At 37.7% G+C, this 19,236-nt stretch overlaps 1 protein-coding gene across 2 annotated transcripts in view; it reads right to left on the reverse strand.

Moving 5' to 3' along the window:
• The window catches only part of LOC128228072 (sodium- and chloride-dependent taurine transporter-like), a 42,495-nt gene that overhangs the window by 6,516 nt on the left and 16,743 nt on the right, over window positions 1–19,236 (reverse strand). For both annotated transcript variants that reach the window (XM_052939158.1, XM_052939159.1), the window contains exons 3-12: window positions 18,814–18,945; window positions 18,172–18,520; window positions 16,426–16,558; window positions 15,243–15,377; window positions 10,101–10,204; window positions 6,995–7,119; window positions 6,591–6,703; window positions 5,273–5,410; window positions 3,020–3,119; window positions 741–841 (exon numbers count right to left, since the gene is read on the reverse strand). In XM_052939158.1, coding sequence (XP_052795118.1) covers window positions 741–841; window positions 3,020–3,119; window positions 5,273–5,410; window positions 6,591–6,703; window positions 6,995–7,119; window positions 10,101–10,204; window positions 15,243–15,377; window positions 16,426–16,558; window positions 18,172–18,520; window positions 18,814–18,945 — 1,430 coding nt within the window. The remainder of the gene's footprint in view (window positions 1–740; window positions 842–3,019; window positions 3,120–5,272; window positions 5,411–6,590; window positions 6,704–6,994; window positions 7,120–10,100; window positions 10,205–15,242; window positions 15,378–16,425; window positions 16,559–18,171; window positions 18,521–18,813; window positions 18,946–19,236) is intronic.

A 19,236-nucleotide genomic window follows, 5' to 3' on the forward strand; every position in this document is an offset into this window, starting at 1 on the left:
ACTTACTAGTGAATATACACACACTACCTTTCTCACAGACTAACCATAGTGAATACGCGCACACGACTTTCCTCAGAAACTTACTAGTGAATATACACACACTACCTTTCTCACAGACTAACCATAGTGAATACACGCACACAACCTTCCTCACAGACTAATTAGTTAATATACGCATACGATCTTCCTCACAGACTTAGTAGTGAATAAACGCCCACGCCCTCCCTAACAGACTTACCATAGTGAATATACGCCCACGCCCTACCATAGTAAGTCTGTGAGGAAGGTCGTGTGCGTTTATTCACTATGGTAAGTCTGTGAGGAAGCTAATGTGCGTATATTCACTATGGTAAGTCTGTGGTAAGGGTCGTGTGCATATATTCACTATGGTAAGTCTGTTGGGAAGGGCGTATGCATATATTCACCCATAGTGAATATACGCACACTAGCTTCCTCACAGACTTACCATAGTGAATCTACGCACACGACCTTCCTCACAGACTTACCATAGTGAATATACGCACATTAGCTTCCTCACAGACTTACCATAGTGATTATACGCACACTAGCTTCCTCACAGACTTACCATAGTTAATATACGCACACGACCTTCCTCACCGACTTACCATTGTGGATAAACGCCCTCCCTAACAAACTTACCGTAGTGAATATACGCCAACGCCCTCCCTAACAGACTTACCGTAGTGAATATACGCACACGATCTTCACCAAAGACTTACCATAGTGAATATGGGTGTGAATATCATCCACATGTATTTCATAACGGGGTTCACCCGGAAACCAAACATCATCTCTAGGTTGTCCTGGAATCGGTTCGTTCCTGAAATATACGTACAATCAAAATGATAACTCTTCCAGAAATATACATACAATCACAATGATAACTCTTTCAGAAATATACATACAATCACAATGATCACTCTTCCAGAAATATACATACAATCACAATGATAACTCTTCCAGAAATATACATACAATCACAATGATAACTCTTCCAGAAATATACATACAATCACAATGATAACTCTTCCAGAAATATACATACAATCATAATGATCACTCTTCCAGAAATATACATACAATCACAATGATAACTCTTCCAGAAATATACATACAATCACAATGATAACTCTTCCAGAAATTATCTATTCGAAGTAAAAACAGATCTACGTAACCACAGTTCGGTTTTAAATAGGTAGATTATTTAAAAGGACCGAGAACAGTCCTACGAAACGAAAAACAATGCACACCAGTTGCTATTTACATAAAAGTTTCCACTTTTGACAATTTTCTGAAACAATGTAAAGAATTCATCTCGTTTAGTCGCGTATACTGATATAATAATTGATAAAAACCATAGAAATAACCGTAGATAAAAACGACGTTTTCTTTGCATTTTCAAAAAAATAAATAATACCAATTAACCGACTTAGTATTTTCTGTTGTTTTTTTTAAGGTAATAAGTATACACGTACACAGAATACTCCACACTATCAACAAATGTAAAACCAGTGTTTACTTTTTCTATCAACTATAAAGAAAAGAAATCGCTTATGTAATGGCTATCTCGTTCTCTCGTAAATAAAATTCGAGACGTGTTCTTGGCAAAAATAAACCCCAGCCGCATTTACATTGTCAGTTTCTGATAACATATGCATAAGGTGTCCCATCGATCATACGGATAACTTATAAAATATAACCTCATATATGATGCTTTTATAATTTGAATGCATTAGCTGTAGTCTAAATTAGTTCATCAAACTGGATTCCAGTCAGGTGAAGGTGAAAAATGACTGAAAGCAAATAACCCTGAGCTTTACGCCGAGGGAGGCAGGGGGTCGGGGGTCGAATAAGGTCCCTTGGCGGGTCAAGGGCAGCACCATGGTGAGGGTCAACGCCCCTTTAGCTCCCTGCTATGAAGAATTTTAAGAGCCTAAGATTGCATTCAGACATATATGTACTTATTGTTAAGAACTAAAGTTTTTTCTTGTTAGAAGACAAAAGAGATTAAAAAAAACCCCGGAATATTCACATCCTGGGGCCGCACAGCCCAGACTCCGACCTTTTGCCTTGAATGTTTGCATAATTGGATAATCTACATTGACTTACAAGAGCGTTAAAGATGAAACTGACCGACGTAAAATCAGATCGGCACAGGTAGTATTCGGCTACGATCAGTCACATTTAATTTACACCAATATCGTTTAAATACTGTGCGTCAATATTTTCAAAGCGTAGCTTAATGGTGGATTTAATACCTTAAAATACGCAGGCTTAAGGAGCAGTTGTTATGGCTTCAACAATACAATAATTGATGTGCTAGCGGCGAATTATATACTATTTCAATCATGTGATTATATGCAGACAATGGCAAAGAATTACGAGGAAATTCCTCATCTGTTATCTAATGGTACGACAAAAATGTCATAAATGAAACAATCTAGATTTAAGAACTTGTAAACTCATACAAATGATTAAGATCATATCTGCATATGACTAAGGATGCATATTCATGGAAATAAGACATGCTTTTCATGGAACGTTAGTGTAGGGTCACAAGTGATAATGGCTATCTTTAAAGCGTAGCATGCACTGTGGAAATATCTATCAGCAAGCCAACACTCGCTGAAGACTGAGTGGCGGACCCGTGTTCTAGTAGTTAGTAACTTGATTGTCAATCCAGGGTTCGCAGGTTCGATATCCCGCCTCAGAACTAACATAGATAACCGTCTTCCGATAGGAACGTAAAACGAGTAACAGTGCTATACGCTCGTTTACATGTACGTAAACGAACCAGAGTTGCTTTGACCAAGGTAGCATCTTGTCAGAGCACTTTAGATTAACGACCTAACAAGACATATACACTCAGTGGGTCCGACTTTGATTGTAGAAATTCCCGTTGGCGTAGTGAAATAACGTACACCCACCCCCAAAACGACTGAAAGGTTGACACGACGTCAAGCGTTTGGGACGCATGCTGGGCATTTTGTACACGTACCGTAGATATATGACACGACGACACACTCGAAGAACGCAACGACCAGCACGATACGACTCGCCGAGTAGTAATCGAACAACTGAAACACATACATCCCTCCCTGTAGGGGAGGGGTTATGGGTGAGTCACCTGGCATTTACGACTCACCTGTAGTATTATAGAGGTAAGGACACATACATGTATTCGTGATACAGTTTAAACTGTTACAGCCCTCAAATTGATAGTTCCTCACGTGACATAAAACAGTTGGTCACGAGGGAATTGCAACATCCATGATCGAGCATATCATTCAAAGAAAAAAATTCATTGCCCGAAGAGTTATGAACAGAGGTCAAGTTCGGACAATGAACTTGTGACAGCCTCCGTTTACACCTATTTTATGTCTTGTATGTACAGTTTACTGGCATGTCCCCTAAATTAAAATCAGCCATAGACATATCAGATGCATAGAGATTATCTCATCTTCGTAGACTGTTATAATCGATAGTTATTCCATTGTATGATCTATTGCTGTAAGGAATGACACCTTACACACAGAGTCTTTTTTAATCGTATTAAGGCTTAGATGCTGTAATTAGTAATGTAATCAGTTTCCTTGCTGAAGTATATACTATACGTGTATCATTTACATGACATATCGTACAACGCGCCTTTTAATGAGTGAAATATGGTAAATCATATGAAATATTTCAACTCACGCTTTAACAAATATTTCTCCCACCTCAGATAAGTAGATCAAATAATTTAACCAGGCTAAAAATTCTTATTGTGTTGTGGCATTTAGAACGCTAATTAACTATTTATCGCTTCAAATGTCACCATAAAATAGTTTTCACGCACTTTTCAAGAAATAATGCTTAACTCTCCTTAGAACTATTTAAAAACCGATTTGACTATTAACATAGTCTGAATCACTGCGCGCATATCCATGACGACCACGAATTATCGCATATCCATACGCAATTATTTTTACTAAGCATAAAAGAGTTCCAGCAAAAAATACATTTTTACTTAATTTTGTTTAACTGAGTTGGGAGAAAAAGCATCTACCATAGCCGCTCGTGTAAGATAGGTTCATCCCGACCCTCGCGCAGGGTGTTTTGCAAAACACCCTACGCTCGGGTCGGAATGAACCTATCTTACACTCTCGGCCATGGAAGATACTTATAATCTTGACAATGTCAAACACGCAATTGAAGTGTAAAACTTGTTATTGTCGTGATTTGGATTTGAAATAACCAGTTAGGACGAAATAGCTCACAAACCTTACGCGTATTTCATATAAAACATGAACGTGTCATGATCGTAAACACGGCTTGTTTACTTTTTAACTAAAACAAATGCGTACTGAGGAAGAGATTCAGAACATACATTATTTCTATTAGTAAGTCATAATGCTCGACAAAATATGCACATACATCCTTGCATTCACCAAGAAAGAAGTCAAGAAAACAGTCCACCAACCTTGATCTATAATATAGCCATTTTAATCGTTCAAAGGTTCTACAGGGCTGAACAGTTTACATAATCTTAGTCAATGACATTCTCGATGATAAAAAACATAAGTAATTAAATGCATAGTCAGTAGAGGACAGAATTACTTTCAAATCAAGTTCGACAATTCCGGTGCCGTTAGAGCGGAACAGGCATGCTAAGTTTATTTTTATTTAAATTTGATGCAGTAAAATCAACTCCGTTCTAGTATAAACCATTTCAGCATTTGTGGCAATGACTGATCGACCTCATTAAATATATAATTATGTATAATGTATGGTTCCAACAAGACTTTTGTACCAGTTCTGCCCCACAAGGTTAAGGGTTAGTCCATCTTGAATGTTGAACAGATCGCTGTAATTGCTAAATTCTATACGGCATATTTATGCACAATCAGGACCCATCAGTGCTTAATGCTGTGTACTTTTAGAGGCTGATGGAATCACAAATATGCACATGCATGTTCTTATTGTTTTAACTTTGTGATGATGCAATGAATAAACTTCACATGTCATATAATGAGAAGTATGTAAACAAGTTGGGATGTAATGAGAACATTTAATTTCTAGAGATGCTGTTTATTTGGCCAAAACATATTTGCACAGCAAAACTATACAAGTGTATGTAAAATAACAAAACAAAGAGTGTCTGAAGCGAAATAAATGATCGAGGCGAATTCAGTGTAATAATACGTTCAGTATAGTGAGACTTATGTAAGAATGTTATATTTATACCCCCCCCCCCCCAGAATGCACTTACCTCGGTAACCATGGAGAGCCCTACGAGGAAGCAGGTGACGCAGACGACACCGATGAGAATTTCTCGTCTGAATCCTTTCCGGAACACGTGGGGGTAAAGGTCAACCACGAAGGTTATGAACCCTTCAACCCCCACAAACTAAAATGGAAATGGTTCGTGTCTAGTAATGTAATATAATATTATATAAAACAAATGGATTTCTATTACACCAAACTTGACTGAAATCTTCAAATTCTTGGCAGGCATCAAGATTTTGATTTTTTGTTCACATTTTTTACTCAATGCTGAGTGGAAAGTAAAGCACGAAATGTTAACTTCTAAACCGCTCCAATCTAAAATTAATGAATTCAGTAATTAAATATCAATGAATATTGCAATCGATCTCTAAGTAAGAAAATCAAATTATGGGATTCTGCTGCTATCTCGCTGGAACAGGCAAGATGCCAGTTCATTGCAGTTGCATTTAAGCAGAAAAAACAGGAGTATGCAGACGACATATCGGATATGAGACTGTTTTTATCCCTTCTCATTTTCAGCGTTTTTTTTTTATACAATAAGCTAGTGGGTAGCATTTCCTAGAAATCCTGAATCAATTTTGGTCACCCGTGCCAACGGGTTCAAGACTGACACAGATCCGGGGCTCATATGTCTTAAATGTTCACAGAGAGATAAATTGAAAGCAACACTCCGCAACTGTGTTGCCATGATGAGTACCCAGACTCGCAGAAGACATTATGGCTACAAGAATACTCGTCTTATAGATAAACGAATAAATTTATGGCGATGTTTGTTTTCTGAAAAGGTAATATTTACAATAGCAATAAATGGTGTAACCACACCAGGTATTCAACAGTTTATTAATAGTGAGAGGAGATCGTGAAATGCATCTATCCTAAAACAGTAATTTACAACGTCGCTGTCGGTATTGTTCTTTTAACTTCTTCGTGATGTTAACGTTGATCCCTTAATGCGGTATCATTTTATTTTGCTGCGCTGGTTCTAAACTGCGAGTCGGTCACTCCGGTTTATAACTAAAGCATCGCTTGGCGGTAACAACAAGTAGCCCCACATCGACGCTGCAGACGACGACGGCGATGACGTGATGCGCAATTTTCATAACAAAAAAAATCAAACACACATTGAAAATGTGTATATATGGAGGGCCGCGTAAAGAAAGTGTATCTAAGTTACAAGGTTCCCGCGTTTGGTATAACACTTCGGAGTGCTTCTCGTTTATGTACAGTATCTGAATGTCTATATGTCAGGAACACCGCTTCGGGGTACGATATGAACGCCAGGCGTACTCCATTTTACGTACCTGACTGTCGAGTCCCAGTAGAATGACCATAATGAAGAATAGACAGGACCAGAAGGGGGCTATCGGCATCTGGGATACCGCCTCGGGGTAAGCTATAAATGCAAGGCCTGGTCCTGTAGAAGACAAAGGGTACAGAATGATAATACAGTTTTATTGAGAATAGTAAAGCATTGTAAGATTGGCATTAACATATTGCGAAGCACACGCCAACTTGACCGACAGATAACGTCCGTAATAGTTCAAGGGAGGTAATCCAAAGTGTAATGAACTTTGTGTATGACCATCACCTCCTTTGCGTTAGTAGCACTTATTTACTGACGAACATGTTTTCGCATTAAACAGAAGCTTAAAAATGCATAAACCTCATATATTTTCTTTAACGCTACATGCACTGTGACCGTTACCTGACTCGGCTACTTCGGCGACGGACACTCCCTGTCTTACGGCCATGAAGCCAAGGATGCTGAAGATGACGAGGCCAGCCAGTATGCTTGTGAAACTGTTAACAAGACCGAACAGTACCGCGTCCCTACATGGAAGAAAAGGGGGGAATATTTAGATTTATAGTCTTATGCACGCAAGTGTACGCGCACGCAAGAAATACTGCATTTGTCGATTTTGGACCATCTGGTGTCAAGTCCCTTTAAAGCCCCAGTAACACACATGCTAACAAACTGAAACGGGATAAAGTTGGTAGGAAGCCCGTCAGTGTATGCGACTAATCGACACGTTCGGACAGCACCCGTCCGACTAACGATGCCAGTTTTAGAACTGCAGTCTTAACAGTAGGACCGTGATGCTGTCTAACACACATAAAACATCGAAACTGTTCGCAAAATATATAGCCGAGCAGTATATTCCCTCGGTACTCATATAACCGCCCACCTGTATAGATGCAGTGTGGAAATAGTATTCGTTACTGGGGCGGCCCAACAATATATGTGTTAATCTCAATCAGGAAAACAGAATGATGTCCCTACAGAGCAAAATAAATGGCAACATGATCTCATACCGACATGATGCAAACGGGGAGGGGAAGTGTGCGTGTGTGTGTGTGTGGTGGAGGGGTCTAAGATTTCCTTTCGACAGCGGGGCTAATGGAGTTGATACCCACAACCTCTGTACAAATAAGTGCAGTAGTAGTGTCTGTGTCCATGGTGTTCTATTGAGTAATAATGGCAGCGTTATTCCCGTTGTATACTGGCATTAGGTGGCCTGTGTAAGCATTGAGTTAAACAATCTGATAGACATACATGTTATATAAACACACGTGAATTTCATGAGAACTCGATGAACGTTAAATGCCAGCCAGTAGACGGATCGCACAGCCGGTATAGCGATAACGTGTAACCTGACGCAGGCCATTAAGGTTGAGAGGTGTATACTGATCGTGGGACAGGAAGGTGATGGATGGCCTATGTACCTTGTTGCATATAATTAATCTAGAATCAAGGAATCTCGAAATTTAATCTTTTATATATACATGTACTACAGAAAATTCTTTCTGGCATTGAAGCGTATGGTGTATTCTAGATTTTGTGAACTTTGGCTAACAATACCGTACCATGTATACTGACCGACAGACATGCAAACGCGTTCACTTAGACTTGGGAGCAATACTAAACTTGTGGTGTAACATGCACTATTGAATATTTCATGACGCACAGCAATAAAAAGATCTCAGAGTTCTGCTTGAGGTCAAATCTAATAATAATGTGTGTTTCTAATTCTTTACTCAGATAGCTTAAAATCAATTGGCGGGTAACTATCGCGGACAACAAAGAATTCATACCAGTGCACCTGTACGATAATAAATACTATCTGCTTTTCATGTCGAACAATAGAGAATAATAGGGCTGATCGGGGTACTATAATAGGCGACAAAGGCGTTCATTTGCTGGAGTAAAGTTCGCATTATAAGGCATTGATTGAAGGTCTATGCAGCAACAGATAGTATTATGTCTAAAATATAAAAACCTCATTGTCTGGGATATGCGTATGTGTATATTCACATCTTAAGCACGTGTGGGGCATTTCTGCTTCAATACGGGACAAATTTAGAGTCCAATGTGAATTTGTTCGTGAATATGTATCAATTTCAAGATTTGGAAGATAAATCATGCCTGATAAGTTATCTGATGTTTTACAGTTCACGGCCTTTTGGACTCTTGTATTCATAGATATTTCTAGCTTCTTAATTTAAGTACTCAAATAACAAATGACTTTTATTAATAGAAAAAAGTTTATAATCGTCCTTATTAACTACTTCAACATAAATAATAAATAGTTTTGAAAGGTCAAGTAACATTGCCAAATATCAAGTTAATGTCAGAAAAGAGCGAGATTCTATATTATGACAACGGGATACGTGTGGGTTTCATACACGTAAATGAACCCTATAGAAGAAATTTGAAGTACTTTATAAATATTCCCTCAAACAAGGAAATATATATCCAAAGAAACATGTATGCTTTAAAACCGGACAATACATAAGCGCTTGTTCATTACTAAGTGACTCGTGATAACAATACTGAGCAACCCCATCTCAAGTGCAATACAGTCGAACCCCATTGGCTCGAACTCGCTTGGCTCGATTTCCTCGTTGGCTCGAATTGGATGAAAATGACCGATTTCTTTCAACTGAAGGAAAGCATAACCGTTTGGCTCGATTTGTTTAGTGTACGTTGTAACTAATCGCTACTCAAACTAATTAGCATCGAGTTGTTTTTTAGGGTCGACTAGTTAATGATACTCGATTTCTTACTGTCTTTATCCTATGATCATTTAAAGATCAGATATCATATATAATGTAAGCAAACCTGATATTAAGAGCATAGTTTAAAAGAAAAAAAAAGGTCGGTAATGACCTCTAATAAGTATTTGTGCCACATAAGTATCATGTTTTTTTCAATATCGACCGCAATTACGGCAAAAGTCGAACACCGTAAATAGTATCGCTGATTTGGTGATAAGTATGTTTGCGGTTAAGAAGCCAGACAAACTAAGCTCATTAAATAATTGCCTAATAACATGGGTCTTATCAATCGTAGACCGACACAAATCTTAAAATATAATTTACATGTTACATATTGGAGCTTAAGTTTAAAAAAGTATTTCGATTTTTTTTACAACAGTAAAAACTTCAATCGATGACGTCAATGAAAATATCTCTGATATTTCTATTACAGCAACATTAAAACAGGTACTTCAGTACGGTATTTTAACTGTGTTTTGCGCCTCCTAAGCCAAACTATTTCTGGCATTATTTTATAAACAAGGCATTCTTGGACATCAAATGACAATAGGTCATCCACTCGACCATGTTTTGCCTTATAAATATTTGCCAAAATGCACACTGTAACATACATTTTGAATTATTCAAACAATCATGCACTAGAATATGTTACCCAGTTTCAAGATCTAAGTTTGTTATTTTGAGATGGTAGATTCCCTGAACAATTACTGAATAAGAATACGCGCAAAATACGTTGTAATTTTCTCGCATTTTACCTGAGTGAGTTGTGGTTGAATCGGTTATAGCTGCCGAGGGCGGTCAGGGTTCCAAGGGCGATGGAGTAGGAGAAGAAGATCTGGGTCCCCGCGTCCACCCACACCTGTAAATAACCGATTAATTGTCGTCTGCATACCATGGCACATTGCCATTGAACGCTAATAATTTACAATAATGGTTTTGAACCTGAAATAAAGTAGTATCGTCAATACCGGTCTGCTGAGTTCCTGCGTCCACACGCACCTTTAAAGTATTGGTAGTTTGATAACAGCCGATTTGTCGCCTGCTTGTTTGGACATTGACCACCTGTCTATGACAGTGACATTTTGTGGCACATTGTCGTCTGCCTTACAGCACAAGTTCAACTTCTTACACATAGACGTGGACTCTTACATATACTTAAGGTCGCTTGGACGCACTACACAATATTAGAGTCGTGCCGAGTTGTGTGAAATGAGTACATAACTCGCAATAACACCGGCTATACATGATGCGGGGGGGGGGGGGGGGTGCGCACACTCTTATCCGGATTGGCGGTTGGTTGAGGGCGGTGAAACATTGAGATTGCTCGATTTATCTGAACTTCTTTGTACAGTGTTACATTGAATGTTGCTGACTTGTCATTTGTTGTCCTGCTTCATATACGTTAAACACATACACAATTAGTTGTTGTCTATTGATACAGTGGACTTTAAGTTTAAGGCTAGTCATAGTTTCTTCGCTTAAAGGCCCATTCGCTGTGGTATTAAAGTTATCAAATATTAACATTTTCCCACTGGCACCGGATTTTTAAACTCCAACATTTTTTTTAAAAAACAAAAAAATCTTATAATTCCTTACTAAAAATTATAATACCGAATATGTAAGAAAACTGTACTGTATAATATACAGTACAAAGTGCATATTTTAAAAAAAAAATATTTTTCAATATTTTTTCACATATTCGGTATCATAATTTTTAGTGAGGAATTATAGGATTTTTTTTGATTTTTTAAAAAAAATGTTTGAGTTTGAAAATCCGGTGCCAGTGACATTTTCCAACCCATTTAATACATTTACAAGCATGTAAGTTAGAAAAAAACGGTTTAATTCCAGTATTTTTCCGTGGCACTAAACCATACACGAGTAATGATTTTATCGGAATTAGTCAACCTTGCCGCGAAAGTTGTCAACATTCAGCATGCTAAAAAGTAACGCGAATATAATTTTGAAATAAAAATTTGTTGTCGCTACTTTTTGTTTACAGACAAAAGGTCAATTAGAAACGTTCAAGATGCCTTATGCATATATACTGGTAAATATAAAAATATGAACAAACAACACGGGCGGGACCAGGATTTGAAGTTAAATGGGACGTAAGGGGCGGATACAGGAATTGGCGATAGAGGGGCAGTAACTAAGGGGCGTGGCCTTTTGCCTTGCGCCCCTCCCCCAGAACCGAACTACAAATACAGGTTAATCGATCCCCCATCCCAGTATCCACCAAAGCTGATAGTGTGGCTTTAATGTTAGCTTCATTCCAACAGATTGAACGTTTTGACAACTTTTTTATTTTTCGTCTTGGAAGAGCCAATTTAAGCGAAAATGCATGTAAACCAGTCATTGAAGCTTGCTGACAAAATTTAGAATGCAGATTTTTACATTAAGTTCAAAAATTGATGGTTTATGCATTTTTCTTAAACCGTAAGTAACGGTTTTAGCCATAAAACATTAATTTTGAAACGGAAAAATGAAAATCTGCGATCTGATCTTTTGACAGCAGTCTTTTATCACTGAATTGAAGATATTTACGCAAACATTCACTCATTCCAAGACAAAAAATAAAAAAAGTTGTAAAAACGGTAAATCTGTGAGAGTGCAGCTTTAAGGAAATATTCTATTTATACTTAATGTTACCATTGATAGTAATTATCGCCCAGAATTTGAACAGCGGCGGTTTAAATAATAGGTTTCTGTTTTTAGTTATGCACATCATTATATTGGCCGATTTATAACATCATAAATTCACTGTATTTATAATGAACATGCAGATAAAAAAGAAGGAAACAATTATGTTAATACCGTGTAGGCGATTGTTACGACCGGCATGCGGAAAAAAGCGATCTTAAATGACCTCATTAACGAAATAATTGGAATGAAATTTCTTTTAACTACAACAATACACCGGAAATTTAGAAACTTCAACTTCTTTAATCAATACGTGTGTATCTAAGCGACCACGATTGAAACACTACAGAAATTTAAGAGTTTCAATGTGAGATTGCTTAACACGCACATGTCACATTTAATATTAAGAATGAGTATGAAACTTAAGTAAACTACTACAGCTATCACAGAGGTAATGTCTACCCCCGCAAATCACATTGACGCACGATGCTATTGACTCCGGCAAATATCGAAGTAAACTAATTTTAAATGATTTAAGATTATATCAAAGAGAATCATTCGTATAAACCACAAGGTCAACATTAAATCTTCATTATAGCTGAAGTGTTAAACAGATGTTCAAGCGCACCAAACTTAAAAAAGGAGTTTGCCACGGTATGAGAAAATGAAATAAGCAATGTTTCTAAAAAAATACGCCAAGCCCTTCTACCCATCATGGTGGTAATCTGTTCCAAGTATCAAAGTGATGTCTTAAAAACTATGGGAGTAACTTGCTCTAGAACTCCAAAATAACCAAAAGCAGGCGCTCAGCTAGGCCCACTTTGAAATAACGCAGATCGATACCTTGGGAGTAGGTACCTAGTGTGAGCGGACATTTCAAATTCGGAGTTTTTGATATGACAAAAACATCGACATGTCAAAATATCATTACGCAACTGCGTATTTGCGTACAGTCAGCTACGCGTCTGATAAATATATAAGTCGTCAAAATAGCAAAAAGAGTTAAAGTCGTTTTTAAGTGCACACATCTCTAAGACGAAATGGCCGTACGTCACAAAAAATACACCAGGTACTACTACACGTCATGGTGGCAATGTGTACCAAGTTTGAGAATGACACCTCTTTACTTGTGGCAGGAATTCGCTCAAATAAAAAAATCACATTCAAGACACAGAAGTCATGCTCTACTACACACCATGGTGGTATTAGTACCAAGTTGAATGACATCTCTTAAACGGTCCACAAACTCCACCATAGCCCACAATATACAAATTATATTCAAGGGCACATGCCTCTACAAACTGGCCATTTGTCATGGAAATATTTCAGACACATCTACTCATCATCGTGGTGTACCATTCGAGGTTCAACTAACTGGGTAATGATTAGCCGAATGGTATTAGCTGTTCGTTCACAAACAACTATCATTAAAGTATATATTAACATGTTATCATTTTCTTTATAGAATTAACTTTTAATTTGATATACAATATGTGTAATGGACGTTAAAGTTAAACGAGGAATGTCCGTAACGATCGTGGACAATGTTATTAAAACACACTGCATTGCATCAAACGTAAGACATGTCACATAGATTTCACCATACACTATTATACAGTTAATTGAACAGTTTGCCAAGTTTTATGTCTATAGTCCAATAAGTGTGTTGTTACAACTGACTTTGCTAATGATACCATGCTACTTTTGGGGTATATTGTAAAGTGAATAAACACTGGTCATAACCAACCTCCCTTCCATGTTTGAAAACGGGAATTCAAACGGTATCTTTATATTGATCCAACAAGGATTTGTGTTTAAGGTCAATGTGAGGTAAATCTATGGATGACATATGCTGATCATGACCAACCTTCATTCCAAGTTTGAGGACCTTAAGCACAAGCATACTCAAGTTATCAATTGGACAAATCACCGCGACGGTGACCTTCTAACCACAAAGTCAATAACCTTTATAGGGGTCACCTAGTGGTCATGACCAACCTCCTTACCAAATTTAAGGTCAATCTGGAGACAATCAATAGGGGTCATCTGCTAGTCATGACCAACTTCCCTCAAAGCTTGAGGACCCTGTCATATTAAGTTATCAATAGAACAAGGTTTCAATGTTCAAGGTTGAGAATCTAAGGTCAGCCTTAGTAATATTCCGATAAGCTTTATGTGCTCAAGTCCACTGCGACCGTGGCCTTTGACCTTCTGACCCCAGAAATCATTAGAGTCATCTGCACGTCATGACCAAGTTTGAGGACCTTAGGCCAAAGCGTTCTCTAATTATCGATCGGACATGGTTTGGTCTTCCGACCGGCCAACGGACCGTCATGTGCAAAGAAATATACCCCTTACTTCTTCGAAGGGTGCGTGGAGGGGGTCACAAAACATTATGAACTAACATTTCTTTAGCTTATATTTGTGATAGGACTTACTAATGCAGTATGCACGTGTAAGATGCTCTCTGCATTAATTACAAATCGGTTTGTGCTTCTCCGACACTAAGACCGTATACTGATATTTTGTTCTGTAACGTCACACCTACGTCAAAAGTAAGCGCTTCCTTTGTATTTTGAGAAATCACTTAAGCTTTGCTTTCAAAGCGTTTGTTCTGAGACTTCATAGCGTTTGTTCTGGGACTTTCATAAATTGATATAATTGCAACACTGCAATTACCACGGGTCATTTAAAGAAACTGTCGAGTGTTACAAATTGCACTATTAATTGCCAATAAAGAGGGGACGTCCATTTGAGATTTATGAAATATATGTCCTCTATACGCATACACGGATGCGAAACAGTGGCTCCAGCTCTTTAGGGGTCAGTCTAAGGCATCATGATAAAACGAAAGTCTGACTCGTTATTTTACCTTATATCACGATTATGGGGGCTTATTTGAGAAATCGGGGATTGCAGTGCCATATAAATAGTTTTAATCTTCACACGTTTTCGGTTATTTTATACACATACTGGTTATGGAATAATAAAAACGATTTTTTCATGAAACACATGCATGCTTACAAACGAATGTAGAAAATGTTAGTCAATTTTCAGCTGAATTTCACTTAAGAAGTGTCATTGGCTCTTTTTCCCTATACAAATAAAAGAGTTGGGGCCACTTTTTCTCATCCATGTCATCATAGTTTTACTTTTGTTAAACAAAGCTCAACAAAATTAAACATAAACACTCCTTATACGTCCGTTTATATGAAATAAATCAACACCAACTTTTAAGGGAGAAATATTCTTACCTGCGTGTCCAACAGTCTTGACCAATCAGGTATGAGGTAGAATTTAAGCCCTTCAGAAGCGCCCTCTAGCGTCAGGCCTCTTATCAGCAGGATAAACATGAGGATGTAGGGGCTGGTCGCCGTAAAATACATCACCTACAAGGATACTTACAGGTGTCAACTACATACAGCAGTGACATCTGGGGACTGCGACATAATATAGAATCAATCGAAAGAGATTACTTACAAAAAAAGTTATAAAAAAGTATTACAAATTTCGAACAAAATTACGCAAACTATTTACTTTATTTAAGGAATTTAGTATAGTCAACATAATAATGTTTTTACGAAACTATTTTATGATAATTCATTATTTGCACTTTACCATTCAAAACAGAATAATAATTGTACTTTAATTAGATTCGATTAAATTATACTCATAAATTGAGTAGCGTCCGCTTTAAAAGAAAGCGACCTGAAAATAAAAATACATGTTTTGTTTTACAGGAATGCATATCTTATCCACACCCATTGTTTCTTACTCGCATCGGAGTAGTTTTCAACAAAAGGCGCCGAATGGCATAGGCTAATGTTAAGGACTTAGTCACTGCCACAATGTTTCGCAGTTTATGGGGAGTTTTAGTTCTTTTTGGTGTAATTTTTACTTTTAAATGAGTGTGAATAATTTAGGAATTGTTATGACAACATTGCAAATCACGGGCAATTTTGCATCGAGATGCATTTCTTTGTCCAACGCTGAATGTCTGCACACTAAAGTGCAGAGAATCCAACTAGCCTGAACAAAATAAACATCGCATTAGTTTGGGCAACTCACTTTTCGGAAACATCTTTCTCAATTTCTTGCATTTCATGTGCCTAAAAGTGGGAAGGGCAACGATTCAAGTCCGGTAAAAAGGAGATGGGTTTTTATAGGTATTAAGTTTGAATGTAACGTTTTAATCAACGGACTTGCATCGAGCACATTTGAGGTACTTAATGTATCCGAAAATTGCCTCGTTTTGACAGGGGGATCCACCGAGGCTCTACCAGCTGATTGCCTTTGACGTTTTGAAAGATTTTTGGGAACCGGTGACATATACTTCACAACCCTTGTACTTTGATTTGGGGGTTCTTTGAGGGTACTCTGGTATAGATATGGGTATGCGCATATTACATGATCCCATTTTTTCACTTTCAGAATCACCTTGCCGGAGCTTCGGATTCCCTTCCAGATGCAGAAATAGACGACTATCCATGCTAGGAGAAGACATAAACAGAGGTCCCACTTGATGTTCCCCGGCTCGTCGATCCCCGAGGACAACCCCAGCACTTTCCGCCTGTAAGTGGTTGACGTTAGGGCATGAATACGACACCATCCGAAAGTATGGTATGTCCGAAAATACAGCATTTGCAAGTTTCATGCAAAGCTAACTGCACGTGTAAATAAAAATGTGTTACAAGAAATGAACACAAGTTGAAATACTTAACAAAACTAGATTATAAGTATCTTCCATGGCCGAGAGTGTAAGATAGGTTCATCCCGACCTGAGCGTAGGGTGTTTTGACCGAGTTTCCGCAAAACACCCTGCGCGAGGGTCGGGATGAACCTATCTTACACGAGCGGCTATGGTAGATGCTTTTTTTCCCACCTCAATTAAACAAAATTAAGTAAAAATGTATTTTTTGCTGGAACTTTTTTGTGCTTAGTAAAAATAATTGCGCATGGATATGCGATAATTCGAGGTTGTCATGGATATGCGCGCAGCGATTCAGATGATGTTATTAGTCAAATCGGTCTTTAAATAGTTCTAAGGAGAGTAAAGCATTATTTCTTGAAAGGTGCGTGATAACTGTTTTATGGTGACATTTGAAGCGAGAAATAATTAATTAGCGTTCTAAATATTACCACAAGAAAATGATTCCATAATGCTACAGACGACAGTCTTTAACAAGGGAGGTAATTACAATGTGGAGACCATTAAAAAGAAGTTCCATACGGGCATTTTATCTTCGCCCGTGGGCAAGATAAGAATTTCTAGCATAGCTAAATTATTGGATCTACTTATCTGAGGTGGGAGAAATTACTTTCAAAATGAAGTCAAAAAAAAAAAAATAAGTATAAAGATACTAACAAAAATAAAAACCTACTTTTATTTTTAAAGTGTTATTATAAAACAGAAACGTAAGTATAGTAGTGGTAGTTTTACCAAACGAAAATAAATCATAACATGACATAAACTGCGGTAATATTGACATATACTGCGGGTAAATTGACATAAACTGCGGGTAAATTGACATATACTGCGGGTATATGATATGTCTATGAAGTCAGTAATGCATTGGCATAGTATAAGCAATACATAGTAGAACGGTTTAAAAGAAGTCGCGGTTTTCAGTGCGTGTTAATCGTGGGTTGGGGGTGGGTGGTGGCTCTGAAACAAACTAACAATGTTAATATTAATCAGCATATGGAGCTGATATCCTCATCTACAATAAAAAGACACAATGAGTAGAAGCGAAGCGTAACCTTAAACGTGAAATGAACGCACGAGTTTCATGTTCAAATTGGGCTGCGCAGCCTATAACATGGTAGAAATGGATTAAAAATCAGCACCAAGCAACCTTTCCGATTACATTTGGTTGCCTTTAGAAAAAAAGAGTACTTGTTATTTCCAGCAAGTCAAAGCAATTGCAACAAACAAACAAATGATTCAAGCAAAGTCATTATTTTTTTTACAAAACGAAATGATGCAATGGGAAAAAAGTACTATAATTTATCTTCACCACATGCTAAAGACCAGTACTGCAGTAAAATCTAACTTAATAATATTTTGTGTAACATAGATTGAGTAAAATGGAAAGAAATGACTTCTAAAATTTGATAATTTGCTAAATGTATGCGTATAATATATATAATTTTTAAGCGCTATAATCAAAACGCAAAACTTACTCCCAATATTCGGTGACTGGATCCGAGATTTGCTTCGAGACATTCTCCGCCACTTTCGAGGTGACCCAGCTTACATTCGCAGCGACGCTCGATACGGTGCTGGCAGCAGCGCCACCTAGCGACCCATTCACGACAACGCTAACGTTATAGAGGGTGTCGTTGCCTTGATGGCCTTTCCCGAGCTGTCGATGGTCAACGCGACACGTTTCCGTATTCCAATCGTTTTCACAATGTGACCAGGGTAGCACCGAAGTAAACGACGAAAACAAATAGTGGAACGCCCATGTTAGGATTATGTTGTATTCGCAATTCAGTAGAAACACGATGATGGCACAGGCGTAGCCAATACCTGTAAGAAAATGAATATTTTATTAAAATATGATTCTACCATTTTCTGTCGACATAATTTTTATCCGAAAAATCAGATTAAATCGTGATTTTGCCGACCGCGATACACCGGTTTTTGTAAAATACACACGACCACAGCCTTTTACGGCTATATTTCACAGCCACAGCCAACTGTGGGTTTTCGTACAACTATTTAAAATTATAAAAAAAATCTGTCATTTTGTACCTTGCGTTTTTTTTTCATTATGGGTAAGCGAAGGGTCTTAATTAACACAGTATATGCGGTTTGTATACCTTGAAAGAGGGGGCATATTTTCCATGTACCGGTGCCCCCCTCGGACATAAACTGTCCTAGAGACACCTCCAGGAAGAAGGCTGGGATTCCGCCCAATATCACCGCGATGAAATACGGGATCAGGAACGCACCTGCAAGAAGAAACAAACAAAACCATTCATTTTTAATGTAAGACTGATCTTTGTGGTGCATTAGGTCAACACATAATCGAGGACTTTGGGACGCCTATAGTGTACTGTTTGTTTAAATGGTTTTCATCGCGTTGTATATAAACTATTGTATTGATTTATTGTAGTACACATAAATAAAATAAACCAAAAAATAATGGTGAATCATGTAGCATGTACGTGCATTTAGAATCATTCAAATTATATACATGTATGTATAATTATTTCTATCCGTTGTAGTTTAAGATTATACTC

This window comes from Mya arenaria, chromosome 3, assembly GCF_026914265.1.
Source record: "Mya arenaria isolate MELC-2E11 chromosome 3, ASM2691426v1".
NCBI classification, from domain to species: domain Eukaryota; kingdom Metazoa; phylum Mollusca; class Bivalvia; order Myida; family Myidae; genus Mya; species Mya arenaria.